Below are 27,561 nucleotides of genomic sequence, written 5' to 3' on the forward strand. Positions count from 1 at the left end.
GTGGGATGAAATAATGGCTTCCTGTGTCTCTCACTACCAGTATTGGGCGGTAAGATGTTAGCTGAATTGCCTTGATTGATGACTTATCTGTTCTAGCTTAATGTTGAGGATGATGCTTTGGTTCTTCCAGAGAAGTTAAAAAACACTTCGACTCCACCACTTATGGGACTGAGGTGGATTAAAGAACACATGGAAGCATTGATGGAGGAGCAAGATCATGGCATCAAAGCCAAGATGGCAGAGGTGAAGATGTACACTGACATGTTAGAGAAATTGAGGAAAGGCAAAGGAGTGTAGTCCCATTCAGTCTTCATTGTATACAAGATGTAAAATATTCTATGCATTCAAAAATCTCGCATCCGAGTCCCGGAAGCCCAGGTCCCGAGTCCCGAATTTCGGAGTTTGGAGTTCGGCGACCCGGAGCTCGGCAACTGTGTTGGGTGTCAGGGTATCGGGAGCATTGGAGATCGCATGTGTCAGTATTTTGCGTTTCATGGTTCATGTTTGGTGATTATGGAATCGGGCGTCAGGGACTCGGTATTCAGAACAGTGTCGAGTCCCAAGTCACGAGCTCCGAGTCCCGAGTCCCAAAACCCACCGTGCGGGACTCGGGACTCGGAGCTTGTGACTGGGGACTCGACACTGTTCTGAATACCGAGTCCCTGACGCCCGATTCCATAATCACCAAACATGAACCATGAAACGCAAAATACTGACACATGCGATCTCCAATGCTCCCGATACCCTGACACCCAACACAGTTGCCGAGCTCCGGGTCGCCGAACTCCAAACTCTGAAATTCGGGACTCGGGACCTGGGCTTCCGGGACTCAGTATTCAGAACAGTGTCGAGTCCCAAGTCCACAATGTCGTGGTTCAGGGTTCTGTCAAATGTGTATGGCAATCACAAATGTTAATTCAAGCATATTTATACATCTTCTCCCAGTCTCAAATATCAAGTGTGGAGTTCCGTGTTTCAGGACTCAGTACCCCAGCACTCGGGACTCCCATATTTCAAGTCCCGAGTTCCAATTATCGAATACCGAGGCTCACATCCAAATTATTCAGTCCCATATATCACTTCACAAATGCTCAAAATTGAGTATTGAGGTCCGGATAACTATTGGTACATGGTATTCATTTGTTGGAATGTATATAGGTCACAATGCTTGCTCTTTGTTTGATCTTTCACACACTGTATGGACCATCCACACTAGCCCATCCACATGATGGAACACCAGCGTAAATGTGAACAGAATCCCTCATATACCATGCCCAAGCAATCTGATCCCCTTCCACATCATAAACTCCATGTCTCACAATCCTTCCGGAAAACACAATCATACAGCCGGAATTGTACTTGAACTCCAGCTGAAGGCTTGGCATTGTCATCCGAGCATCAGAATAGTTCCCCACAGTGGTGAGAATGTCGAAGCATTCAGCAATAGACAAATGGTCTCGATGATTGGGGGTTTCCCAATTGGAAATGATAGAGAGGGTGTTAAACACGGATGCCCAGTACTGCAGGGCCTCCGGCATCTGTGGCAGATCCTTGCTTACTGCTATATGTCCGAGGTTGGACAAGGTTCGCAACCCTGCCCAGTACTGCTCAGGATGCATGACCCTGAGTGCCGCAGACATGATGGCTGCTGGCCTTGCAATGGCTTTGAGGATATTCTCGCAGGAAGGTCCCTTCAATGATGCAGATACCTCCGGATCAGACACAGTCTTTGGGATTGGTGAGTATGACTGCCAGAATCACCATCTCATGGGATCCTACCTTGTGTCCCTGTTGAAACCATGCTGGAGATAAATTGATACATCCGGGAGTTGCGCCAACATTGTCCGAGCCCCGTTTGAACCACTTTTGATTAGTTTGCCAAATGCCATCAGCCCTTACACTTTTTTCGAGGCTTGGAGCGAGCAAATTGGTGGCCTCCCTGATTTCCTTCTGTAGGTTCCATTTGATATTCAATATCCATTGAGTAGCAATGTATATTACACACCTGGGTGGTGTCAGTCAGGGCGTCTGGGAGGTACCATGCGATGATGGCACCGGATGCATTGAGAATTGTGGCAGGTTCGTCGACCAACCTTTTGCCTTCATGGCCAGGAGGACACCTCTCAAGCAACCTCACCTCTCTTTGTTCATTATGCCCGGTGTCCTTTGGGGAGATCAATTTGCTATATCTTGCAATATCCATCTGCATCTGAACTGTCATGCAGGAATTTGAATGATAAAACGAATTTTCCGAATCTGCAGGAAGACCCACTGGGATTTTTATATGCCTTTATGAGTACATCAGCCAAGCGATCGCACGCCATCACCAGATCAGTGTCTGGGTTGGGGGAAGGTATGACTGGGCCTCCTCCAGTCTTCTCTGCCTTGAATTTCTGTTCGGTATATTCCCCTGCTTCATAAGTCACAGTCAGGGCCCAAGTGCGCCAGATGTTTATGCTATCAGGAGTGGAAGGGGAAGAACCGTTCATGCTGGATGTCTGGACTTTGGTGTTAAAGGGGGTGGATATAGAGAGGATCAGATAAGGGAGCCTGGGATAATTTTGGCTGTCAAAGATGTATTATTATCCATTGCTCAATGAAATACTACCTGATTAAAGATATTCATTTGTCGACTCCCGGGTCCCGGAACTCGGAAGTCGGTATGGTTGACCCAAATTTGGGTGGTCGGAACTTGGCGTCTCATAGGGCAACACAAGCTTTGCACCGCCATGTCAGGAGATCACCTGCTGCTCCGGGAACTTGGTAACTTTGATTTATTACCTCCTCTGAGTATGGTTGACTCACATTTTGGTGGTCGGAACTTGGCTTCTTGTAGGGCAACACAAGCTTCGCACCCCGGATTCCACATTCTGCAAGACAACCTACGCACCATCAAAGGCCATGTCAAGAGAGCACCTGCTGCTCTCTTCAGAAACATCTCAACTTCGGTTGGCCATTTAACACAGAAAGTATTAACTAAATTATGTGTTGAGTTCCAGGTCCCGGAACTCGGAACTCGGTACAGTTGACTCAAATTCTGGTGGTCGGAACTTGGCTTCTTGTAGGGCAACACAAGCTTCGCACCCCGGATTCCACATTCTGCAAGACAACGTGTGTACCATCAAAGGCCATGTCAGGAGATCACCTGCTGCTCCGGGAACTTGGTAACTTTGATCTATTACCTCCTCTGATTTGGTTGATGTACAACTACCTCAGCTCCATCATGTCTACAATTATGATACACATGGGCCCACCCATCTATATTCTATACCACCCTCGGCCCACCCGTCTAATACAACATCCCATACAACACCCTTGGCCCACCCGTCTAATACAATATTTTATAATACCCTCGGCCCACCCGTCTAATTTAATATGTGTCTGGGCCCACCCATGAATGTGATAACAAGTACCTACCCATCTATCTCATACACATCTACCTTAATACACCCATCTGCATAATATCCAACTACCTCGGCCCACCCGTCTACCTAATATTCATGTACATCGGCCCACTCATCTACTCTATATATTCCCTACATGGGCCCACCCGCCTCCATCGGGAATAATTTGCCTCCCGGCCCATCCATCACAGTCGAGGATATTTTTATCATGGGCCCATGGTCCGCTGGCCCATATCATATGGGATATTATGCACATCCATTCCCTCATATTATATGGAGATAGGTCACTGTAATATGTGCTTCCCTCATGCGCTACCATCTCCCTTGAATTCTAAAGCCAAGAAAATATGGTCTACTCGAGACTCCCCCAACAACCCTTTCCTTACCGGCAAGTATGAAGCCAATGCAAGTGGCTGTGAGAGCAGTGATGATGGATGGGCTGTTGGAGAAGCCCCGGGGTGTGAAAGCACGCTAACTCCAGCACCAGAGTTTGAGGAGAAGCCGACAATAAACTATGTCTGGTGCGTTGTAGGTTTACAACTCGGAGTGGTGCTATAGGCTCCAAACTGATATCTTTATGTTGTAGGTCGTGCACTGCCTATCTGCTATACTTGTGGGACAAGTGCGTTCGACCCTAAAGGGGAAGCTAGTGCAGCAAAGGTCTAGAAATGGATGCAGAAGGTGCTGCTTGTCGGCCGATGCGAAGCGCAGGAATATAGCGGCGGCTGAAGGCGTGGGAAAGACATGGCTGCGAAGCGGCCGATGCGCGAGGGTTTCGGATGGTAATAGAGATGAAGGACAATAGGAATAGATGTAGAGCAAGGTGATAACTGATACAATGTGAACGGTAGACAGATACTGATTGCCAATAACTACCAACTGTAGGCTAATGGGAGTTGTTACTGGAACGTCCGGAAAACAAGCTCCTGAATGATATGTACTGCTAATGCTTAAGTATTGCGCTAAGCGCTGTCATGCGTAACCAAGCCGATGCGCTACCAAGCCGACGTGCTACCGAGCTATGTATGTAAAGCTATATGTAATACAGGTGGTCCGATGCGAAAATGGTCTGATATGTAAATATAATCATGAAACAACGTACCATTGGGTTGGTTTTGGACTATGGATGGGTGCGGAACGTCGGCCAATGAAGTGCAAGAAAAGCGGCCGCTATGCGCAACTCGCGGGAAAGCTGCGCTTCATGTAGGCAACTAATAGGCTGCTGAGGGATACCACAAAAATAGCCTCTACAAGGCTACAAGGACTCCAAGTCCTACACCGTACCTGCTGACTCAAAGTGGGTGAAGGTTTTCTTGTCTACCACGCTTCTCTGGGCTGGAAGTCAACCTAATCCATGGGAAATACCTGAGTCTGTGATGGCAGACGCACTGCAGGAGATTTTTGATACAGTCTACCCTGATGTCAAATACAAGGTAAATACAAACGGTGCAGTATTTGCAGTAGTAAGTTCGTTTAATACATTTTGTGCTGCATCTTTCATACACTGTTTTAGGCGCAACAGCGACTCTCGGAGTGGAGGAGTAACATTGGTTCCACAGCACTTGCCATCATCGTCGATTTTTGCTCGCACATCACGGATGCACCAAACACCGACATTGCCAAGTGATTCCTCCAGAATTATGCCTTCATGTATGAAGACCCAGACAATATATCACGGGACACAGCCTACCTATCAGTGTTTGTACTGCGAATGATCGCATCCACTCATCTTAGCGCCATCGTCAATCATGCTGATGTCCCTGCATTATATACTGATGAGCTTGCCTTGGGTAAAGGCATGGACGGTGTCATCGTGCTTTGTGTTGTTGTGGTGAGATTTTTTATCTGAAATTTGCTTTTCTGATTGTTTCTAGCTTGAACGTGCCCTCAAGTTCATTAAAGACAAAGTCATCAAGGTCGAAGACATCCTCGCATCCATGACAACTGGCAAGTCTGGCATCAAACTCCCAAAAACGCTCAACAAGGTGACAGGGAAGATGTCGAGCGGAAATTATAAATTTTCATTCGCGAATTGGCACGAAGAGACGGAGTCGTACATGAAATCAATCAGTAGCAGGGATGAGGAAACAAAACTCAACATTATTGTGCGCACACGAAAGCTTATGAAGAAGACATTGAACACGGACTTTTCGGACGATGACGTGGAGGAGAGTATCAACAACTGTGCCCTCATTTGTAACATTAGTTTCTTCCCGCACCATCAACATCACTGACCTCTTTTCTTATCTCAACAGAATACTATATTGTCATGGTGGTGCTATATTCAAGTTGTGATGCACCTACATGTCAGCACCACAGCATTCGTACCATTCAAGGTTCAACCGCCACCACCTTCCTTCGTATTGCCCTTCATCACAGTATTCAAGTTGAAGTTTCGCTCACTCACAATTTCGACCACTTTGTCTAACAATATTCACTCGTTTTATAAATCCTATTAATTGACTTTTTGTGGTGTTTCATTACTTCGCTTATCGTACTGTTTGGATCCAATTGTTACGCACTCAAATAGATCTGTTATGCGGAGCCCTAAGAGGGGCGTCGTCCGCTAATGTTCGTGACGTAACCGGAAGGATCCGGTATGGCAAGTGAGACTGGCGACGACGAGTCAGCAGTGATCACAGTACGTGCGTGTCACATGACTTCTAAGACGGGTGTCTAAGAAGTCGCTCAAGGTAAGGACAGTCTTGTCCGAACGATGAGGTCGATTGAGGTAGACTTAGTCGCGATGAGCAACTAAGAAAAGATACTAGAGACTGAAGCCAAAGGGGTGTTCAGAGGGAAGTATGTTCCAGGGAAGATTGAGTAGATTCAAGTTAGAGAATCTAGTACAGGGTGACCGACTACTTATACTAAGTGGAGAGGGTTAAGGGCAAGGCTACCGCACAGTAGGTAAGGGTAAAGGGGAAACGAGAATGGTATAGGTGCATTGGCAACAGAGCCGGATTAGTGGTGGATGGTCGAATGCGGAGTGAGACCGAGAAACGTTGGAACGGACCAACGGTAAGAATGCAACATGTGGGAATCCGCAGTCAGAAGGGAACAGAAAGGGAAAGCCACATTGGTGGCATGAGTCAGACCGAGTCATAGGTGTGGGATCACATTGGTGGTCGAATCAACGGAGGAATGTGCATGCATGTGCATAGAGGCAGGTGATGCGAGGGACGGGAACGATCCTGAGGATCCAGTCAACAGAAAGTCGGTAAAGGAGGACAAGCCAGTAGATGGTGAGGGCGAGGACGAAGGGAAAATGATAGGGGGGCCACGTGACCGATGTTACTTGTAACACCAATGATCACTTTTTCATCTTACTACCAGAGGGATAAGTGAAATTAAGATGAAAATAAGAGATCAACTGGTCTGAATAAGTCAATGTTTACTTATCCATCGCTCCTACTTATTTGTGCTTATCAAGTCATTTAAGTACATAAAGCAAATGTGAGAATTTCCTGATGCTGGTGACGATCGTTACTGCTTTGCTTCCCCTTGCTCTACTTATAATTATACAAGAACAGGATTGCAAACTTTGGTTCTCCACACTGACTCAGAGATTACCATGTGATTTCCTGGATATTTATGGACATTCAGGTAAGTATCCAACTCAGATGAGCCTTCTTCACAGGATGATATGGCTCGTGATTTGCAACCTGAACAGGTTCTCAGTTGAACTTCTCCAACTCAGAGCACAGGAGACCAACCAACGGCAACATGCTGTATAGTACTGACCAGTGCTACATGTTCAATATCCTATAAGTAGTGACTTGAAGTGAGGTTAACTCATTTGATAAATCAGTATGAATGCTTTTCAAGAGACTCCAAGTCAAGCTGATGCCTTCTTGAAGCTGGGTGTAAGTGCGATTCCTGCTCGTGACGTGTCCTGTATCATTGATATCATGTTGTCATTCCAGTATCCTTATGGTACAGTTGTGGTCTATGATCAGTTTTCTTCAATTCAGTTTGCTTATCTTCATGGTAGTTGCACTAACAGTGCTGTGGGTGAGTGTAAAAATTACCATGATCTTTCAACAATGGCTCAGAGTCATGTTTTCACTCGAACATCCAGCTGTATGACCACATACTGTGCATACCCGATGCAGCAAGTACAATTTTCTGAGAGCCCCAGTGTATGCTGATCTGCAGTCGATGCAGATCAAGTTTATCATTGAGTCTCAATGGAAGCTTGCCATGTTTTTCTATCTAGCTTGCAGTTACTTGCCCTTTGTATATGTCTCGCTGGATATGCTCAGTGAGTGTCCGGCACTCATCCAAATTTTCCTCCCTCATCATGCAACTTCCAGCATTTTTTCGGCCTGGTGCCTCATATCCTGTAGGTGCAAATTGGAGTTTTGCAGATGTTCGAATTAACCCATCCCAATCAAAGGTTTGCCAGTCTTATGAAATCGCCGATGTCTGTGAGTCTGGTAAAGCTTTCCCAAGGCATGTACTGACTCCGCACCATAACTCATAAGATGTGGGGGTACTTCCAATGTTATTTGCTGAGTGTGGGAGCAATTGGATTACCTAGCAATGATTCTGTGCTCTGACATTGTTGCACTGGTTCAGGTATATTCGTACTCAGAGCATTTGCAGCATGGGAACGGATGAGGTGGTTCGCCATATTCCTATTTGTTAGTGTTATTGTGAGTCTGATATTTGGAGGCTATGGATAACAATGTCTAAATCATCCTGTGCAGGCCTATTTAGTGCCAATTTTCATTTACATCAGGGAAGTTTGGTCAGCCTCTGGTGCGTATAACTTCAAGTCAGACCCTGTGTTTGCTTATCCCCTGACCTCTCCAATGTACAGGGGAATGCTGGATTCTTGGTGCTTTCGGACAACTGCATATGAATAAGAATGTATACGTAATCTACAGCTTACTGGCTGTTGCTGAGCTAGGTTCATATTGGGAGCTACTGCTAACACGAGCTTGAACTCATCGCATGCACACAATTTCAGAAGTATTCCTTCTTCTACTCTATTGCTCTGTCAAGGGTCATGGTGGTTGGAAAACCAACAACTGTTTCATGCATGGTCTCTTGTGACAAAATTTAATGTATTTCAGCTGCAGCTTTGGTTGGTTCTCGCATAACACCAAACACCTCCTACATATTCACTTGCTAAACACTACAGCTTTGGTTCTTGGTGTCATTCTCACAACATTCTTTCTTCCGGTAAGTTAATGTGTACATTATGCAAAGCCACTCTATTGATGCAAGGTGTAGTTTCCATTTGCACATGTGGTGACAGAGTTTGTCTACTCTCGGTTTCAGAGCAATAGTTACTTACTCAGTAGCAGATTCCAAGTCATTCTGCAATCTATCATAGTCATGCAAATGCACAGGGACTTCTGAAGGTTGGACCATGCTTCTTGTGGCACCCAGACAGATCTTTCTGTAACAACGTGGATGGCCAGAGTCCCAGATACCATATAATGGTGTGGCCGAGTGCACTTGCTCTTCATAATCATGCAGCTGACACTCGTTGATTCAGTGACAGTGCTACTTGGAACATGCCAACCCTTCAATTGTGCTGCTTCTATTTACTTGTGCCATGAGCTTATCAATAACAAGTGGTGAGCTTCGGTCGTTATTTATTACCATAGGAGCCCTTTGTACACTATATTTACGCTATCTTTTTTCTCACTCCCTCCTGTAAATAAGCATACCGTATGTCAGCTGCTTGTGACTTGAAATAATGTATAGTAGTTGACCATGAACAAAAGGATCTGTTCTGAGATCGAGAACTGTGCAAGAGAGTGAGACCTTGGCAACCATTGAAAGTAGTCATGTAAGCTGGTCGCAAAGGAAATCATTTGTGATTCACTGTCTAACTGGAGCGGTAATAAGGATAAAAAGACAACGTGATGCATGGAATGCAGTGGTTCTTGAAATTATTGAGCAATTGAACTTGGACGAGTCGATAATTTCTCATCAATCCCTTTTCGACCAAGAGGCTGCATTGCATGTGCAATTTATTTTGAAATCCAGTCGATGGGGAGGGATTCTGAGCGCAGTAAGCATTGCTACTCTGGTGTTTACTGAGGTGCATCAAACAGTGTATTAGTCTGCTTCTTTTAAGATGTCCGAACTTGAATAACAATCTGCAAATTTTTTAGCATTCATTCAAGATACTATCATTCTATACTCAGGGTAGTCACCAGGTAGAGTATCTAGGATTTTAACTTTGAATTCCTCAACAGATAGGTTTCATGACGAGAAGACAGCACATTCGAGGCAAGTGTAGGAACATCCTTTGCAGGTAGATGTAAAGTCTGAACAGGAGTGCCATGGCATCGGGTCGAGCTAAGCACTGCAGAGTCGACCATACTATAACTAGTGTGAAAAAGGTGCAATGACTCGGAGAAGTGTGCATGGACTGGACACAATTGACACCAAGCTGATGGCTACAGGCATGAGAAATACTCATACTAACTCCCGATTTTTTATATCTTTTTGTGAAGTCAGTCTAGAGCTCGATCAAGCTGATCATGGCCCTCCATGGTGAGTAGGTGGCGCCATGGCCAGGGTTGAAGGTGATGGAAAGATCTATTACATCGCCCTCGGCATTTTGTCAGATGCATGCATGGCCTCATACATCTTATGCAATCATTATTGCTTCTTGACCAACGTATATCACTGGCAGTTGCCAGGTATAAGGTTCAACACTCAATTGTGAACATTCCCAGTCCCATTTTTATGTACTGAATAACTTGTTCTGGCAGGACATCCCATTGGAAGCAGTACCACTATCTTGATCAGTCAGACAGACATGTACTAGCAGCACCGCTAGTGTTTGAACAGATTTGTACTCTTTGCTCGACCTTGGCACAATTTTTTTGTATTGCTATTACAGGACCAGGGACTCTACTCCACTTGTCATTGGTGGTGACACATCACTCTGCTTCTTTTTTCTCTACACAACAAGTATACGAGAACATGATTGCAAACTTCAGTTCTCTACACTGGGATTACCATGTAACTTCCTGTCTTCTAAGTTCTGAATTGTGTATCCCTCAAACATTGCTAATATCAGCTCTTAGTCAGTTGGAATAGTCACATGGTGTGCGATCTTCAATTTGAATGGGTTCTCAACTGAGTCAGACTTGGGGCACTGTGATGGAACAGAGGTAATGTGCCATACCAGATTCTGCGGCTGCATGTCTGATATGTTATAAGTAGCGACCTAAAGTGAGATTGATTGATTCAAGCTGACATTTCAAGAGACTCAAGTCGATGTATTCTTGAGGTTGGGTGTGAGTGCAATTCCTTCTATATGGCATATCATATATCATTGATGCTGTCATTCCAGTATCCTTATGGTATGGTTATGATCTATGATAACTTTTCATTGATTTGCTTATTTGTTTCCTGGTGTCATAGTTGCACTAACAGCACTGTAAGTGAGCATAACGATTACCACAGCATTCAGTGGCCAAGACTCATGTTTTCACTCAAACATTCAGTTGTATGACTACATGCTGTGCATACTGGACGTGGCAAGTACAATTTTTTTGAGCATCTTAAGATGTACTGATATGTAATTGCTGCAGATTGAGTTTATTGTCGAGTCTCGATGGGGGCTCGCCACATTTTTATATCTAGCCTGCAGTCACATGCCCTTTATCTTTGTGTCACTGAATATGGTTGGTGAGTGTCCGGTACACATTTCATTTTCTCTCTCTTATGATGCGACTTTCAGCACTTTTTCAGCCTGATGCCCCATATCCTGTAGGTGCAAATTGGAGCTTTGTAGATGTTTGAAATTCACCCATTTCAATCAAAGCTTTGCCAGTCTTATTCACCAATATCTGTGAGTCTGGTGAAGCTTTTCTCAGACACATACCGACTCCGCACCATAACTCATGAGATGTAGGAGCACTATCGATGTTCTTCACTGAGTGTGGACACAGCAATTATATCACCTAGCAATGAATTTGTGCTCTGACATTATTGCACCGGTTCAGGTATTTTGATGATTAGAGTATTTGCAGTATGGGAATGGGTGAGGTGACATGCCATATTCACAATTGCCAGCATCATCATGAGTCCAATACATGAATGCTACAACCAACTCCAGATAGCAATGTCTAACTCATCTCATACAGGCCTATTTAGTACCAATTTTCATTTACCTTGGGAGTTTATGGACAGTCTCTGGTGTGTATAACTTCAAGTTAGACCTTGTGTTTATTTAGTTTCTGACCTCTTAAATACAGGGGAATGCTGGATTCCTGGTGCTTTTGGATATGCAAATATGAATATATGCACATGGCTATATGTGACTTATGGCTTGTTGCTTATTGGTGAACTATGTTTGTATTGGGAGCTACTGCCAACACAAACTTGAACTTACTGCATGCACACAATTCCAGAAGTATTATTTATTCTGCTCTATCACGCTGTCAAGGGTCATAGTGGTTGGAACATCCACAACCATCTCATGCATGGTCTCGTGCAACAAAACCTACGGCATTGCGGCTGCAGCTTTGGTTGGTTCTCGCATATCACCTAACACCTTTTGCATATTTATTTACTAAATGCTACAGCTTTGACTCTCGGTGTCATTCTCACAACATTCTTTTTTCTGGTAAGTCAATGTGTACATGTGAAGCCACTCCATTGATGCAAGGCATAGTTTGCATTTGCACACATGTTGATAGAGTTTGTCTACTCTCGATTCTGAGGCGATGGTTACTTATTGAGCAGCAGATACGGAGTCATTCTGAAAGTTGTATTGATTACGTGAATGCAGATGAACTTCTGAAAGTTGGACTGTACTTCTTGTGGCATCCAGACAGATCTTTCTTTAACCATGTGGATGGCAGGAGTCCCAGATATCATATGATGGTGCACTTTCCCTGCAAAACCATCATGATCATGCAGCTAAAACTCATTGATGAAGAGACAGTGCTATCGGCAATAATGGTTATGTGAAAGGTGCCGGTTCCAGAGTGTTCAGAAGGAACCTGCACCACATGTCCAGCTGAGCGAGAGTGTTTGGCTCCTCTCTTAATCATTTCTTCTCTGTTCAACACATCCTACTCGCTCGTACCTACACAGTCTCCTCGCTTGTTTCTCATATTTTCACCCACCCTCTACTCCCAATATCATTGCAGCCATAGTTCTATTCATGTCATATTTGATTAGATCTCAAATATCCATATATACATACCTGTCATTGTATCTAGCTACCTATCTTATCACATATAATGGTCATCCAACAGTCTGCCTGTCGAGTTTATTTCCTGCTCACCCAGCAGCAATCTCATCAGTGTCCAAACTGAGGTAATGCTCGGCCCCAGCCCAACAACTGTTGGAATGACCTCTGTGCTGTCCGATAGATGAAGTTGGACCAAAATCCACTCCATGAACTCATGTCACATCTTCCATTCATAGACTACTAGATCGTGTATTAAATGGTACATAGAGGGTAGGTCAACTTGACTTGTTTGTTTGAAAATTTATCCTTCCTTCGTGAGGTCCCAAGTAATCCCCCTCACCAGATTTATGGCAATTGTTGTGATTAGGGATCTGCACGGGTAAACCCCGGGGTGTCAGAGACCTTACCCGCACCCCCATGAAGGGTACAGGTTTTTTGGGGGGTATGGCAAGCTCATACCCTTACCCATACCCGTGCAGGGTTTACCCACAGGTGATAGATATAAATATGAAGTTAGCAATTGTAAAAATGAATGAGACACTCACCTCCTGCAAATGGTGGGCAGCGACTTGAATCAGTGTGGCTCGAGCTCGGATGAGGATCAACAGACTCGCGAACTGTGAATGGTGGCAGACGACTTGGATCAGCATGGCCATTGCTCAAATGAGGATCAACACACTCACCAACTGCAGACGGTGGGCAACGGCTTGGATGAGCATGGCCGTTGCTCGAACAAGGATCAACAGACTGACCAACTGTGAACGGTGGCCGATGACTTGGATGAGCATGGCCATTGCTCAAACAAGGATTGACACACTCACCAACTGTGGACAGTGGGCAATGGCTTGGATGAGCATGGCCATTGCTCAAACAAGGATCGACACACTCACCAACTGTGAATGGTGGCCGACGACTTGGATGAGCATGGCCATTGCTCAAATGAGGATCGACACACTCACCAACTGCGGACAGTGGGCAACAGCTTGGATGAGCATGGCTGTTACTCGAACAAGGATCGACAGACTCACTTCCTGTGAACAGTGGGCGACGACTTGGATCAGCATGGCTTGAGCTCCAATGAGGATTGACAGACATACAGACTGTGAACGGTGGGCGACAACATGGATCAGCATGGCTCGAGCTCCAATGAGGATTGACGCACTCACTCACTGTGAACGGCGGGTGATGACTTGGATCAGCGTGGCTCGAGCTTGAAGGAGGACCCTTACACTCACTTTGTCCATGGAAATTGAAGGTAGGCATTGTGTTGAAGAAGATGAAGGGGCATAGCACGCTATAGTAGGCAAGCATTAGTTAGCAATAGGCAGTTGAGGAGTACAAGTGTAAGTACTGCTATAGTTCTCAATTAGGTAATGTACCGGTCAAACCCGAGTGCGCAGGTGTGGGTGAGGGTCTGGGTACCCAAAATGCAGACCCCCACCCATACCTGAGGGGTACCCGCACGGGTTTTCAAAACCTGTGCATATGCCCAGTTGTGATTGCCAGCAATATTTACTGACATATGAAGCTGTAAATTGTTCGCCAATTCACTGATGGAGGAGAGCACATTTGAGGGAGCTCAGGAAGACAGCAAACATCGTAGATATAAACTGATCCATCAGCAAAATGTCGAGTCCCTTTTCAACTCTTAATTTCCTTTGGCAATTTCATAAGGTACATAAGTATGTTTAAGGATGCCAAAGCCATCATTTTGTTACTGAGCGAACTTTGAGTGAATATTTCCAAGGAAGATAAAAATTTAAGGAAGGCTGTATCTATAAGTAATGCTAAGTAAAAAATTGCATGCTGGGAAGGACATGACAATGTTGGCCTCGTCCGTTGTAAGTAGGTGTGAGAGCATGGAGGATCATAACCATAGGAAAAGAAGTATTACTGTATCGCACATACAAAACAATAAGTCGAGAAGGATATGAAGATTGTCGATGTTGCCGGCACTTACGAATGACACACAGGGCCCATTGCCTGCCAAACAACGTCCCTCTCCACAACAAATGCCCCAGCGTGCAGGCCATCCTTCGAAGCCAGGCATTGCTTGCTGTCTCTCTCCCTGCATTCGCGCACCTCTCGAGCATGGAAGGCTATGTTCTTGTGGGAGCCAGTGTCCGTAGTACTTTTCTCACCCTCAGATGCGCCGGCATCAATCTTTGCACATTTGGCACCAAGCGAGTCGGTCGGAGGAACATCTTCATTGAAGTTGCGAGACTTGCGCTTGAGTTTGTTGGTAAAGAGCTGGCAGGGTGGACATGCCTCAGCCATTTCAAAGTCTGGATGATCAATCGGTAGTTTAGACGCCTCGAGAACTTCAATGGGAAGATGATATTGGGGGTTATGGAAGGTCACTTTTTGGCCTTGGCTAATGAAGCGGTCAGTAGACAGAAATTAGTGAGAACTAGGAAGACGCGGTAGGACTTGGAGTCCTTGTAGCCTCATAGAGGCTATTTTTGTGGTATCCCTCAGCACCCTATTACTTTCCTACATGAAGCGCAGCTTTCCCGCGAGTTGCGCATAGTGGCCGCTACTTTCCCGCGATGGCTGCAACGTTCCCGCATGCGCACAGCCGTGCTTAGCAGCCGCTTTTCTCGCACTTCATCGGCCGATGTTCCACACCCATCCATAGTCCAAAACCAACCCAATGGTACATTGTTTCATGATTATATTTACATATCAGACCATTTTCGCATCAAACCACCTGTATTACATATAGCTTTACATACATAGCTCAGTAGCACGTCGGCTTGGTAGTGTGTCAGCTCGGTTACACATGACAGCACTTAGCGCAATACTTAAGCATTAGCAGTACATATCATTCAGGAGCTTGTTTTCCGGACGTTCCAGTAACAACTCCCATTAGCCTACAGTTGGTAGCTATTGGCAATCAGTATCCATCTACCATTCACATTGTATCAGTTATCACCTTGCTCTACATCTATTCCTATTGTCCTTCATCTCTATTACCATCCGAAACCCTCGCGCATCGGCCGCTTTGCAGCCGCATCTTTCCCACGCCTTCGGCCGCCGCTATATTCCCGCACTTCGCATCAGCCGACAAGCGGCACCTTCTGCATCCATTTCTAGACCTTTGCTGCACTAGCTTCCCCTTTAGGGTCGAACGCACTTGTCCCACAAGTATAGCGGATAGGCAGTGCACGACCTACAACATAAAGATATCAGTTTGGAGCCTATAGCACCACTCTGAGTTGTAAACCTACAACGGAAAGATCGTTGTTGCGATATTGACCACAGGGCTTGATGACCTCCTGTGCAGCAGTCTTCCCGGCATTTGATGGGACTTGGGCGCTGGGGGAGGCACAACATCATCATAATAGCCTGCCAGGACCTGAGTGGAGGGTGGAGGCACAACATCGTCATAATAGCCTGCTGGGACCTGAGTGGAGGGTGGAGGCATGAGATCATCATTGTCAGTAACCTTGGAGGCTCTGGAGCGCTCTTTCTTCAACTTTTTTGATGGGGGAGGGGTAGCACTCTGAGATACAATGGTAGATGCCTCAAATATACAAACTGAGTCGGTTATGCAAGAGATAAAAGAAACACGCACTGATGTAGTCTTGCGAGGGGCATATTCCTTCTTCTCCGAGTCAATGATGGCCTCGGACAAGAGGCCTGTCATTTCCTGCGAATCATCAATCAAAATGTCAGAATCATCCGTGGCCTCGGATGCAGTCTCGTCAACAAAATCTGCAACATCATCCAAAGCCTTATGCTTGACACCACCAGACTCTGCAAAATAAGTTATCTGCTCCGGCTCAGAGTCACTCTCACTAGCAGGAATGATTACAGTAGACTTCTAGAATCCAGGTTAGTCCTTGAACAGAATGGTTCATGGAAACAATGATTTACTCTAACTGCCCATCTCCCTTTCTTCTGAAGTGCAACTGGATGCCGTTCCAAAACATCAGAGCCATCAAGGCTATCATTGCTAACCATCAGGACATCATCGGTAGATTCAGAGAATATGTTGAGTTTGGTTGGCTGCTTCTTATCAATGGCCGCAGATTTGGTCTTAGAACTAGTGTTAGTACTAGTGGTGGACAACACTGATGAGGGCGGAGTGGAAGCAGCTTGAGATGCAGAATAGGTGTTCAATTTGAGACTGGTTGTATTGGACTTTGGGTCAGCTTGTGGTGGGACATTGTTGACCCAGCCATCGATAAAACTGTTGAGTGACGATTTTTCAGTCGTCCTTGAAACCACATGGTTAATAAAGAATAGAATTGACTCGGTGAGTAAAAACATTGGGAAGCAAGTGTGTTGACTCACAATAATGCCACATTGTTGTCTTTATTGTTACTGATGGCACATGCATCCAAAGCAGCCTTCAATCCGGAACGGGCATTTCTGATGGCTTCCTTCAGTAACATCGTCTTTTCCTGCTTCTTTTCCTTGCCACTTTTTCTATCAGCCTCATCAATCTCACTGTCTCTGAGAAGCGTGTCCTCTAGGTAAGTGTCAGTTTCAGTTACTACTCTTGATAGGAGGCTCATACCACTTGCGGTGTCCTTCATAGACACTTTGTTGCCTTTGCCTGTAGGACAAGGATGGGGCTGAATAGGTTTTGGCTTGCTTTCATGCATTTTGGCTTCAAGAGTCTCCATGCCGTCTTCAATTCCTGCAATTCGTTCAGCAACCTTTTGAATACGGGCATTCCTCTCTTCAGGGCTTTCATTTGCATATGGGGTATTAGCAACTTTTGAAGTCTTGGTACGAGGTTTTCCCTTTGCATTCTGGAGCTGCTCCTCAGCTTCAGCCTCCAGAACAGGCCTACCAGGATGAGCATTTGCATTTGATGGACGAGTCTGACACGTGGACACTTCTTGTGAGGCTTTGGGGGGCATAGCTGACTGATGGAGATGATGGGAGGCGAGGACAAAATGAAGCAAAAAGTTCAAGGTAAAATTTGCATGGTACTGGCCCCATCAATTTGCACAAATATGCGCTCACACTTGTGTTACGTTCTAGAACTTACTACTTGGGCTCAATTTTCGTACTGCTACATCTAGTCCCAATTCAGTTCTATATGCCAAAGTTCCTGTCAACTAATATTCTTCAACCAGCACTCTAGCACGCATGGCACCCTGCTCTACTCAGTATTCTCGAAGGAAGCATAACTCGTTTCAGTTACCCTGCGGTCATCCTGGATGCAATCAACATTTCAAATCTCAAGGTGGGCGAACAAGACATCACACCATCATGCACCCAATCCTGTGCCACCCAAGGACCAATGAACCTGCGCCACAGGATATGGACATCAGTCCTCCTGGTACGACTCACTCAACGGTTACCACATTCCTTCTGACCCTAATTTCAGAATGTTATATTCCAAATTGCTCGTCTCCGCCACCAATACAAGAAGTAGACACTGATATGAATTCCAGTGAGTCCCAGTGGATCCTGCTACCCAACTCACAGTTCTAACAATCCCTTCTGAAGATATTCCGCACTATGACCACTCATTTCCACCACAACCAAGACAAGAACGAGATGGCAATGCTAATGGTGAGTCACAGTTCCAGTCTCAACACCAGTACCTCTTTTCTAACAGCATCTTCTGAAGATGTTCTGCACCACTTGTCTCCAGCACCAGCCCTGGAAGTAGACTCTGAATTCTATGGTACAGGCAAATCTTTGTATCGAAATTATCACACTGGTTTGAATGGTGATTGTACCTTTTTTATTCTTACTAGTAGCACATCTGATGTTAATGATGTCTTAGCTCGACCATGCGATGCAAGTGGCAATTTTTTGCCCCCTGGTACTCCACCAATCCCTCTTGCAGAACAGTCACCTGATGACTGGTCACCATTTCGCAATCAGATTGAATTCGAGACAGCTGAGTTTTTGTACAGCCATGTACAAATGTCCACACCCAATATAAACACTCTTCTCGATCTCTGGGCTGCATCGCTTCTCAAACATGGCGATCAGCCACCTTTTGCAGATTGTAAGGACCTCTATAACACAATCGACAACATTCCAATTGGTGGCATCAGCTGGCAGTCTTTCAAAATTCAGTACTCTGGAGAGAAACCTGTTGGGCCCGATGTGCCTCCATGGATGAACCAACAGTTCGAAGTTTGGTATTGTGACCCTCATGAAGTTGCACGAAACATCCTCACCAACCCCGACTATGTAAATGAGTTTGATTATCACCCTTTCCACGAATATTCAGTTGATAAGGATGAACACTGTTATCAAGACTTTATGTTGGGCAATTGGGCCTGGCAGCAAGCAGTATGTGGTATTATAAAGTTAGCCTCTTCGTACTAATCATGCCTTTCAGGATATCATTGCAGCTGATCCTGACAATCTCAGAGCAACATTTGTGCCGATAATACTCAGAAGCGACAAGACAACAGTGTCCATCAGCACTGGAAACAACAAATACTATCCATTATATCTATCTATTGGCAATGTCCACAACAATGTCCGTCGAGCACACCGAAACACTCTCTGTCTTATTGGCTTTCTTGCCATACCAAAGAGTGAGTTTTTCAGACTGTTTTGCACTGGAACCCGGCTAAGTCTTGTAGCTACCAATGAACGTAAAGAAAAAGAAGAATTTCAGAATTTCCAATGCCAGATCTTTCATTCCTCACTCACCAAGATCCTCGAAACACTCAAAGATGTCATGTCAAAGCCTGAGGTCATACGTTTCAGTGACAGCCATTATTGATGTGTCATTTTTGGATTAGGACCATATATTGCGGACTACGAAGAACAAGTTCTACTTACGTCTATTGTGAGGAACTGGTGTCCAAGGTTTGCCTTACTAGTTCTTTGCCTGCTCTCCTCATATCTGATACCTTCAAAGGTGTCTTGCTCCACGTGGACAACTAGATGATGATGCACTCTGCCGATGTGAGGCACATAGAGAGGCTCTCGTCGAGGAGGATACATTTGATGTGGATATGCTGCAGCGTGAGTTTGGTATTGTTGGAGATGTCATGGTATGCTTCATTCAGTTGCTGCAAGTGCTCGCAGGACTTATTTATGTTCAGCCTTTTACAAACGACTTCCCTCATGCCAATATTCATCAACTCATCGCACCGGATATCCTGCACCAAATCATCAAAGGCTGTTTCAAGGATCATCTTGTTACGTGGGTGGAAAAATACCTCCATCGTATTCATGGGAAAAGGAAGGCTGAAGCATTCTTGGAGTTCTGCTTCTCGTCCAAAAGAATGTTATCATGGAGGACACAATTTTGCAAATAGAGGATGCCCTTTGCTGGTTTCACCACTATCATCCAATATTCCTCAAGCTCGGCATCATTCCTACATTCTCGCTCCCACGCCAGCATGCAATGAAGCACTACCCTAAACTTATCCGTCTTTTTGGAGCGCCAAACGGTCTCTGTTCATCAATGACAGAAAATAAACATATTAAAGCTGTAAAGCAACCATGGCGTCGGTCCAACAAGTACAACGCACTCGGGCAAATGCTTGTGACAAATCAGCAACTCAACAAACTTGCAGCATTGCATGTAGATTTTACCAAATGTGGTATGCTCAATAGTACATGTCTTAGTGATGCTTTAAACATGAAAGGTTAGTGAATAGAGATCGCACTATTATTCCTTTGCTGATTTCAATTAGGTCATGTTGATGATCCAGGCAATAATGAACCCATGAATGACATTCCCAACACTATTCAATCCAATGCTGCCGATGACAATGACAATGATGGACTTGATAATGGTGAGATCGATGATGGGCCACCTGAGATTGAGGCTCATGTGCAGCTTGCTCAAACATGTTGTATGTGGTTTGACACTTTTGTTATTAAATAGCTTATAATTATATTAGAACGAAACTGTGCTCAAACTGTGGCGGCACTTGCTATCGAGCTCTCTGTTAAACACTTACAAGAACTCATCGAGAGCTTTCTGTTCAAACAGCTTCACCCTCACGACACTTGTGACCATGCTACTATCCCAGCTGACAGCTTCCCGGTCTACAATGGGAAAGTCTCAGTAGTCAATTCGGCATCATCAAGATTCTATGCACCCAGTGATTTAAGTGTGGTTGGAGGGATGTGAAGAGAATACATTTGATCCTGCCCGAAATGGAGGAATGCACATGCCCGCTATGATTGCGTGTTTATCAATTCACGACCGGAACTTGACGGAATGCGAGGACTCGAAGTAGCGCGTGTGCTATGCTTCTTTTCATTCAGGTACAAGTTGGTCCTATATGAGTGTGCTGTTGTTTGTTGGTTCAGCGTCATCAGTGATGCTCCTGATGAAGACACGGGCATGTGGGTAGTTCAGCCATCCTTCAATGATCACTCTCCAGACATTTCAGTGATACACATTGACGCAATCTATCGTGCAGCTCATCTCCTTCCCATTTATGGTACTGATCCCATCCCTCATCATCTCAAATTTTACCACTCTTTAGACAACTTCTGTGCCTTCTATGTCAACAAGTTCGTGGACCATCATGCATTCGAAATTGCATTTTAATTCGTCCCGTGAATGGCTCGGTCCTTACTCTTCTGCTCTCTTCCCATCCTGCCACCTCCACCAAACAACTTGGGATCCATGTCCCTTCTGCTGCCCTCCCATCCTGCTGTGTCCTTGGGACATGCTCCCTCCTGCATTCTCCTCACCCGGCGAGGGTTTTAATCTCTGCATTTGAGATCTCCCTTCGACTTGCACACATGTGGGGATCGGATTAGTAGCTGATTTTTTCATGCATGTTCTTGGATTGCACACAAACCGCTCTCCTTGTTGATCCCGGCTCAGCGCCATTGAAAACTTATAAGATTCTTAATTGTTACCATTCACATAGTACTAATGTATTTGTCGAAAAAATGTCTTATTGCACTTAATTCACTTTTGCATCTTATACTATAACATTGATTTGAATCAAGTTTGCAAAAAGTGGTATCAGTAGAATAAGTAACATCAGAGGTTTCTTTTTTTTACTTAGCGACTTTTTTCAGACCAATAATATGAATCAGACCGAAAAGGGAATGTGAGATATTGCTGATGCCAATGACAAGTCCATGGTGGAGAATCCCTGGTCCTCATGCTATGTAATAGCAATGCGAAACATTTGTGTTAAGGTCAAGGTGCGACTCGGAATCCATTTAGACTAGTCAAACTTCTGTGGCCCATTAGTGGCGCCACTAGTAGATGATCATCGATAGGATAGCGGTACAGCTTCCAACAGGATGATGACTTCAGTACTGGAACGAGTGATTGAGTACATCAAAATGGGACCAGGATCCAGAACGCATCGATGCCAGTGCTCTGGTGAAGATGTTTCTAACTTGGTATGTTCAGCAAGAAACAATATTAATGTCCTATCATGTACAAGCCTACGCTGGCAAAATACTGAGGGCCATGTTTCTTATTTTCCATCTACTTCAGCATAACTTACTTCAGCCCTGGGGCCACCCACTCAGCACCACAGATGAATATTGAACATTGAATTCCAGGACCGTGATCAGAAGAGAGTTGAACGTTGAAACATTGACTTGGCGTTACTCAAGCGTTAAAATGAAAACTCGGGAATTATTTCTCACGCCTGATGCTCTGAGCTTTCTCGAACATGTGGTATTAAAATTTGATCTACCACTCAGACAGCTGCAGGCTGGATGTATCGATTGTTGTATAGTATATATGGGCCACAAAGATCAGCGAGATGACTTAAAAGAAGCTCTCCGGAAGAGGGATGAACAGGTCAGTGGTCATAGCACAGTCGTCAGGGAAATATCATTGATAGATACATTAATGTAGATTACCTGCCTGGAGGCTCGGGTAGACGCCTATATTGCTCGAACATCAGAGACGCAGGCTCGCCTTCTCAAAACTATCGACACTGTCGATTCTCTGAAGGCTCAACATGTAACCGACTTGGAGGCGAAAGAACGCGAGAGGGTAAACTTGTCCCATGAAATTGAACGTTGGAGAACCTTTGCGAAGTGCCTCGAAGTTGAGCGAGATGATCTCAAAAATGTCGTCGAGGACTTGATTCAGAAAGGTGCATAGCAATCTACAAACGGACGAATGTCTCCCACTCATGTATTGTTGCATTTCTCAGTCCAGATGTCCAGTGATTGGAGCATGTGGCCTTGCAGTCGCATGGATATAACAAAACATCCATGTTTGTCCATTTATTATAGCTTTGCAGGCGTCGAGACTAAATGCTAAAAATGACACCCAGATCAACTCGCTGAGAACTATTCTAAACCCAGTGACACAAGCTGCAGGGATTCTGAGGTTCTGTTGGAGTACGGTGTTTCTCTTATAAACAGGCTGCGTGTCGAGCTTGACCACGAGCGCAAAGCACACTGCAAGGTTGTGGAAGAAGCCAACCTCCGTATCTCTGAACTGGAAGCTAAAGTTGCTGCACGCGAGCTCGTATTAGAAGCATCAATTCGACACCATCAAGAGAGGGATAAGTCACCGCTGGGCCGTTCTCGAACTCCCGAAAGCCCAATACCACCTCCAAAACCAATGACCGATGAAGACTGTCTCCGTGTATTGGCAGATAGCAACACTAGAAATAAATCTCTTGAGATTGAAATACGGAGTTTGACACAAAAAGTGGGCGATGCATTTTTTCCATCATTGATACAGTTTCATTGATTTTGCGCTTGCCGTAGCTTGAGCGTGCGCGGGGCTCCGCGGCTTCACCTGTATGCATTTCAGCAGATGCAACCCCCGTTGTTAGCCCCTCGTCACCGCCGAGAATTGTTTCTCTCGATCACCCACACCAGCCAGCCATCCCCAGGAAACCTCTAACGAATGATAACGAAACCCATTTCACACCGACAGTGCATGCAGTATCCAACCTACCGGCTGACTCACATGTAGTCACACGACCATCATCTCACAATAGCCCCATAAGCTCATCTGATTCTGCATCACAACGCTCTATTGCGCAGCTGGATGATCAGATTAACTCATACGCCACCCAGCTTGATGCCTTTAAAGCGGAGAGGAAGATACTGGTTGAGGTGGCCGTAAGGAAACGCAGAGTTCGTAACACGTCAATCGCTGCGTCATATCACTGAATAATCTTTGCAGGCATCGGATGGAGGGGAACCTCCCGATTTCCCACAAATCCTAGTTATCGAGGAGGAATGCGTGAGGTTGGTTCCTTAGCACCATTGTATCATCTGTGCTCTCATCCTTACCATGGTGTAGGCTTACCTCTCAGGTCTCGCATTTGGAACAAGAACTTCAGCATAGTCGAAGTTCTGCCAAGTCCCGCGAACACGAGTTGCTAAAGGAAATTGACGCTCTCAAGCTGTTATTGCATCAGCGGTCACCAGTAGGTGTCATCGTCCGCACAAGAGAGACGTTGCAGCTCACCGAACTACCAGAATCTTTATCATGCACACGACGTTCAGCATTTGGATGATGGTATAGATATAGAACAAAACATGGAACTGGGGACACCTTTACAGCCTACCGCTATTCTGTCATGGAACGATCCTGGTTTTACATCATTTCCTAAGGACCCGCTCCTCATTCCGCTCCCTTTCTCACCTGAAAGAAATTCATCCCCTATTATCTCATCCTCTCGTCCACCACTACGCCCTTCCAGCCCCCATCCTGTAAAGCTCAGGCGACTTGAAGAGGGAATGGAGGTAGCCATGGCTCAACTGGCCGCGAAGCAGCTGGCCCTCGATCAGCTCAAAATCGATATGGAGGAACTCCAACACTTACTATCAGAGGAACCGCCGTGATCTCAAGGATGAAATGTATTACCATGTACTCTTTTCGATTTTGCCCTCTCGCGCACACATATATTGGTATTTAATGAGGCTCCATGCTTATCTATTGATATTTCTGCTGTATGTATCTTGTATCTGTATGACCGAGCAGCACTGGTATACTGTATTTTACGCTACCTCAATCTGTCATTGACCCTCTGCTATATATTGTGAGTAAACAAGGGGCCTTGCAAGCTCCGTAGCACCGCCAGCTTGTTATTTCACGAGAACATAAAGCAATTCCATACGCATATTGCTCCACGGATGATTTCGATCAGGTGTCCTCTTCACAAAGTCAACCTCTGAGGGAGGCGCCCCGACTCTGTGAACCTCTTCAACCTCAGACTCAGCACGAGATGCCGGACGGGACGAGACAGGGGTGTTCGTGTATGATGAAACAGTGTATTTCTTCGTCTTGGAGTTCAGAGATAATACTTTGTGCGTCTGTGCTGTGGGACGAGAAGGCGTGCTCGACAGAACCGGTGGTGTGGCAGCCGCAGAACCAGGGAGAACAGGGAACGCGCCCTCCGCATCGCGTGCTTGCTGGACGACTCGCAACCTCCCCTCTTCCTCTTTTGCTACTTGCTTGGATATCTCCTCATCAAGTCGGGCAGACAGCGAGGAACGCACAATGTTTGAGAGGAGCACTGCAGAACAGTGCGGGCATGCGTAGTAGGGCAAGTTGATAGCACATAGGATTAATCCGCAACCGCGGCATATGGCGGTGTATGGGGAAAGGTCATGCTCTCTTGCTGGACTTATTGGTTTCAGCGTTATAAGCTCAGATCAGTGGAAGAGTCCTCGCCTTGGCAGAAACATCCGCCCTTCGGATCCTTCTCTCTGCCGGACGACTTACGAACGCCCTCGGCAAGAGATTCGAGCTTACGGATCGCCTTGCTTTTGGAAGGTTCTTGGTTTTTGCCTTTTCCTTTGCTTTGTTTTTGGGAGACATGTTGTGGGCGTTGCGCAGGACGTGGTAGACGGTCAGAAGGCATAGAGCCTGCAGCTTTGGACCAAGGAGTAGGTTGCATGACGGTGATGGTCCAGATCGAAAACAATCCCTGAAGTCGACTTTAACCAATTACATTCATGAACTCCCAGAGCCGCATTGAGTCATTTCCACAAAAGACACACCGACCATGACCAGGGAAATATAGCATTAATACAAGAAGCAATAACTCGAGCAATAGGAAAACTAGAACGATGGCTAAAGTCTACACATACGTCAAAACAGATAGAGTTCTGAGCACTGAGAACGGCGAGTCGAAAGAAGAGAGACGTCAAGATCCTTGGTTTCTTCTCCATGACGAAAGGCTCAGTGCGCCTATAACGCCCACGACCAGCAATGCTGTGCCCGCACCCACCAGGCTGGGAACATACAGGTACCACGCGCTATCGATGTCATCCTTGCCCTTGACCTCGTCCATGAAGATCAGCTCTTCTTTCTTCTGCCTTCTTCGACGCGGGATGATCTCTTGTTCTGAGTAAAGTGAATCCTCTCCAGAATAGACACTCTCCGAGGCAGAAGGATGAATCTCTATAGATGGCATCTCAAGTTCATGGGTACTTCCAAGGTCATGCCGGTCAATGCCTTCATCAGGAAGGACAGGAATGTCAAGATCGGGCTGCAGAGTGCGAGCACGCTCAAAGTATCGACCTGCAGCTTCCCTATCACGCTTCCAAGCTTCTGTGCCGCCTTCTCCAGGCTGTGGCTGTGGCGGCATCCTAATGGACGACAGAGTGGAATAAGATGCTGACAGGAAAACAGAAGCTGCTCCTTCGAGATGAAGAAGACCAGCCTCCAAGAAGAGCTTGGCCAGGCCCGCCGGGCCGCCAATGGACTGAACATAATATGAGACGGTTCCACGTTGGCCTTCTTCAGATGCATCAAGATGGTCCAATGATGTTTGGATGGGTAGATAGTGAGTCACCAATTTCATTGTAGCAGAGGGAAGGTGGCCATGGTGCCACGCTCGTCTGGATAGTCAGACAGGAAATCAGTCACAGATGAAACGGGTTCTCAGCACTGGCGTCACATACACAAAGCACTCAAATGCTTCTTCTTTATCTTTCCTAATATCGTAAAGCTCTATGGCATATAGAACAAGACTTGTGGGGTCCATGTTATATTTGTACTCCAAACTGGAATCACATAGCATAGGGACAGGAGCGCATGGCGAAATTTCCTGGGGAATTGGTCCTTGCTGTGTAATAGGTGAGCTCCGGCATGGATAAGACCCTGACAGCAGAGGCTCACGATCAAAGACGGCCAAATGATCGACTGTTCCTTCTCAAGGTGAAGCGTCACAAGTCTTCCTGAATTGGAGTGTAGTGACTCCAAGGAGGAGAATGAAGATAAGGCATGTACAGGTAACGAAGGCGATGCGGGACTAGAAGTAACAGGGATAGAGTGACGTTGACTTGCACTGCTGGTGTGCTCGTCAGACGAGGAGATAGGCGATGATAACGCGGGTGAAGGAGCTACAATCTCCTCTGCATCAGACACTTGACCACTTTCCAGAGAAGCTGCGAAACTGCTTGAAATTTCTGGGTCGGATACGAAGGCGAAAGAAGATTGGGTGGACGTCGTCGATAATGTCGACGTGGTACGCTCCCGAGCGGAAAGACGCGAGTTGCGGGGTTCCAGTTGCCACGCCGAGTTCGCCACGTCGACGTGGCTGTAAAGACAACCCTAGAATTAAAGATTGGGGATTGCAAATATGTCTTTTTGATGCGAGGCTTACTTTTACAATGGGCTGTTGGCCTTTAACCCCAGCGAGTAGATAGTTGCGTTCAATAACAACCTACCACGAACATGAGATTATGCGTGGCGGATAAAGCAACATTACTGACAACAACGTCTTCTCTTGAGGTTTCATATGGGACAAGAAGCAAAACTGTAGCCTGCAATTCGCCCAAGCGTTAGGACTATGAAACAAACCCTTACCCTATTGGCTTCACCTGATCATGCGACTAGGCCCGTTGAGTCAAATGAAGTGTCAATTATCAGAGTTTCATGGCTCACCTGGTGCCACGAGTATGAGAGTTTCTGGTGTTCGCTCGTCTTCTCCATATCGTTAATGCTGCCAGTCGTGAACAACGTTGCAGACGTAAGCGAGCTCTATTGAAAGGAGCGGAGTCAGAACGCTGACCCTCTGCGCATGTGCTGTGTGACCTATTGACACCGAGCTTAACTTCGTGGCAATGACT

General features: G+C 45.7%; 9 protein-coding genes across 9 annotated transcripts; 5 read left to right on the top strand and 4 right to left on the bottom strand.

The window, feature by feature from the left end:
• Positions 1-13: 13 nt before the first annotated feature.
• On the top strand, positions 14-297 carry F5147DRAFT_779284 (uncharacterized protein; the record flags this gene model as incomplete). Its single annotated transcript, XM_041442272.1, has 2 exons — positions 14-49; positions 97-297. 2 exons carry the CDS (start codon positions 14-16, stop codon positions 295-297), a joined length of 237 nt encoding a protein of 78 aa, XP_041287187.1.
• Positions 298-1,490: 1,193 nt separating this feature from the next.
• F5147DRAFT_553473 (uncharacterized protein) lies at positions 1,491-2,200 on the bottom strand (the record flags this gene model as incomplete). Its single annotated transcript, XM_041430448.1, has 3 exons — positions 1,491-1,727; positions 1,780-1,950; positions 2,006-2,200. Coding segments are annotated over 3 exons (603 nt in total), but the record flags the coding sequence as incomplete, so codon positions are not given.
• Positions 2,201-5,278: 3,078 nt separating this feature from the next.
• Positions 5,279-5,638, top strand: F5147DRAFT_585325 (uncharacterized protein; the record flags this gene model as incomplete). The annotated part of the gene is made up of 1 exon (XM_041431861.1): positions 5,279-5,638. A coding segment is annotated over one exon (360 nt), but the record flags the coding sequence as incomplete, so codon positions are not given.
• A 1,578-nt stretch (positions 5,639-7,216) lies between these two features.
• On the top strand, positions 7,217-8,271 carry F5147DRAFT_657379 (uncharacterized protein; the record flags this gene model as incomplete). The annotated part of the gene is made up of 7 exons (XM_041434267.1): positions 7,217-7,270; positions 7,331-7,418; positions 7,624-7,668; positions 7,754-7,834; positions 7,986-8,062; positions 8,127-8,168; positions 8,230-8,271. The coding sequence occupies 7 exons, from the start codon at positions 7,217-7,219 to the stop codon at positions 8,269-8,271; spliced, it is 429 nt and encodes a 142-aa protein (XP_041287190.1).
• Positions 8,272-14,341: 6,070 nt separating this feature from the next.
• Positions 14,342-17,456, bottom strand: F5147DRAFT_820945 (uncharacterized protein; the record flags this gene model as incomplete). Its single annotated transcript, XM_041443694.1, has 9 exons — positions 14,342-14,357; positions 14,543-14,956; positions 15,559-15,621; positions 15,719-15,754; positions 15,813-16,087; positions 16,160-16,408; positions 16,462-16,804; positions 16,882-17,059; positions 17,108-17,456. The coding sequence occupies 9 exons, from the start codon at positions 17,454-17,456 to the stop codon at positions 14,342-14,344; spliced, it is 1,923 nt and encodes a 640-aa protein (XP_041287191.1).
• A 607-nt stretch (positions 17,457-18,063) lies between these two features.
• On the top strand, positions 18,064-21,085 carry F5147DRAFT_747888 (uncharacterized protein; the record flags this gene model as incomplete). The annotated part of the gene is made up of 11 exons (XM_041439997.1): positions 18,064-18,277; positions 18,335-18,852; positions 18,902-19,103; positions 19,179-19,277; positions 19,314-19,380; positions 19,433-19,568; positions 19,620-19,743; positions 19,836-20,168; positions 20,235-20,356; positions 20,411-20,655; positions 20,692-21,085. 11 exons carry the CDS (start codon positions 18,064-18,066, stop codon positions 21,083-21,085), a joined length of 2,454 nt encoding a protein of 817 aa, XP_041287192.1.
• A 1,088-nt stretch (positions 21,086-22,173) lies between these two features.
• Positions 22,174-24,516, top strand: F5147DRAFT_420146 (uncharacterized protein). The gene is made up of 8 exons (XM_041429733.1): positions 22,174-22,309; positions 22,367-22,610; positions 22,671-22,733; positions 22,794-23,176; positions 23,236-23,610; positions 23,660-23,724; positions 23,780-23,906; positions 23,959-24,516. Exons 1-8 carry the CDS (start codon positions 22,250-22,252, stop codon positions 24,322-24,324), a joined length of 1,683 nt encoding a protein of 560 aa, XP_041287193.1. The 5' UTR covers positions 22,174-22,249; the 3' UTR covers positions 24,325-24,516.
• F5147DRAFT_420125 (uncharacterized protein) lies at positions 24,446-25,450 on the bottom strand. Its single transcript, XM_041429732.1, has 2 exons — positions 25,157-25,450; positions 24,446-25,103 (listed from the first exon to the last, which is right to left on the bottom strand). The coding sequence occupies exons 1-2, from the start codon at positions 25,380-25,382 to the stop codon at positions 24,568-24,570; spliced, it is 762 nt and encodes a 253-aa protein (XP_041287194.1). The 5' UTR covers positions 25,383-25,450; the 3' UTR covers positions 24,446-24,567.
• A 41-nt stretch (positions 25,451-25,491) lies between these two features.
• F5147DRAFT_720642 (uncharacterized protein) lies at positions 25,492-27,504 on the bottom strand. The gene is made up of 7 exons (XM_041438825.1): positions 27,377-27,504; positions 27,313-27,324; positions 27,205-27,255; positions 27,096-27,155; positions 26,609-27,043; positions 26,392-26,555; positions 25,492-26,328 (listed from the first exon to the last, which is right to left on the bottom strand). Exons 1-7 carry the CDS (start codon positions 27,422-27,424, stop codon positions 25,632-25,634), a joined length of 1,467 nt encoding a protein of 488 aa, XP_041287195.1. The 5' UTR covers positions 27,425-27,504; the 3' UTR covers positions 25,492-25,631.
• Positions 27,505-27,561: the final 57 nt, after the last annotated feature.

This window comes from Suillus discolor, assembly GCF_016758755.1.
Source record: "Suillus discolor strain FC423 chromosome Unknown F5147scaffold_84, whole genome shotgun sequence".
NCBI lineage: Eukaryota > Fungi > Basidiomycota > Agaricomycetes > Boletales > Suillaceae > Suillus > Suillus discolor.

What these genes read in the sequence shown, in the direction of transcription:
- F5147DRAFT_720642 (XM_041438825.1), bottom strand. Translation starts at nt 27,424, where the DNA reads ATGGAGAAGACGAGCGAACACCAGAAACTCTCATACTCGTGGCACCAG. An exon ending in TCATTTGGCCGTCTTTGATC is followed by an intron (nt 26,556 to 26,608) that starts GTGAGCCTCTGC and finishes CCTATTACACAG; the next exon opens with CAAGGACCAATTCCCCAGGA. An exon ending in GAAGCATTTGAGTGCTTTGT is followed by an intron (nt 26,329 to 26,391) that starts GTATGTGACGCC and finishes CTGACTATCCAG; the next exon opens with ACGAGCGTGGCACCATGGCC.
- F5147DRAFT_420146 (XM_041429733.1), top strand. Translation starts at nt 22,250, where the DNA reads ATGGGCCACAAAGATCAGCGAGATGACTTAAAAGAAGCTCTCCGGAAG. An exon ending in GGATATAACAAAACATCCAT is followed by an intron (nt 22,734 to 22,793) that starts GTTTGTCCATTT and finishes AATGACACCCAG; the next exon opens with ATCAACTCGCTGAGAACTAT. An exon ending in TATTGCATCAGCGGTCACCA is followed by an intron (nt 23,907 to 23,958) that starts GTAGGTGTCATC and finishes CCGAACTACCAG; the next exon opens with AATCTTTATCATGCACACGA.
- F5147DRAFT_420125 (XM_041429732.1), bottom strand. Translation starts at nt 25,382, where the DNA reads ATGCAACCTACTCCTTGGTCCAAAGCTGCAGGCTCTATGCCTTCTGAC. An exon ending in GGGCGGATGTTTCTGCCAAG is followed by an intron (nt 25,104 to 25,156) that starts GCGAGGACTCTT and finishes CAATAAGTCCAG; the next exon opens with CAAGAGAGCATGACCTTTCC.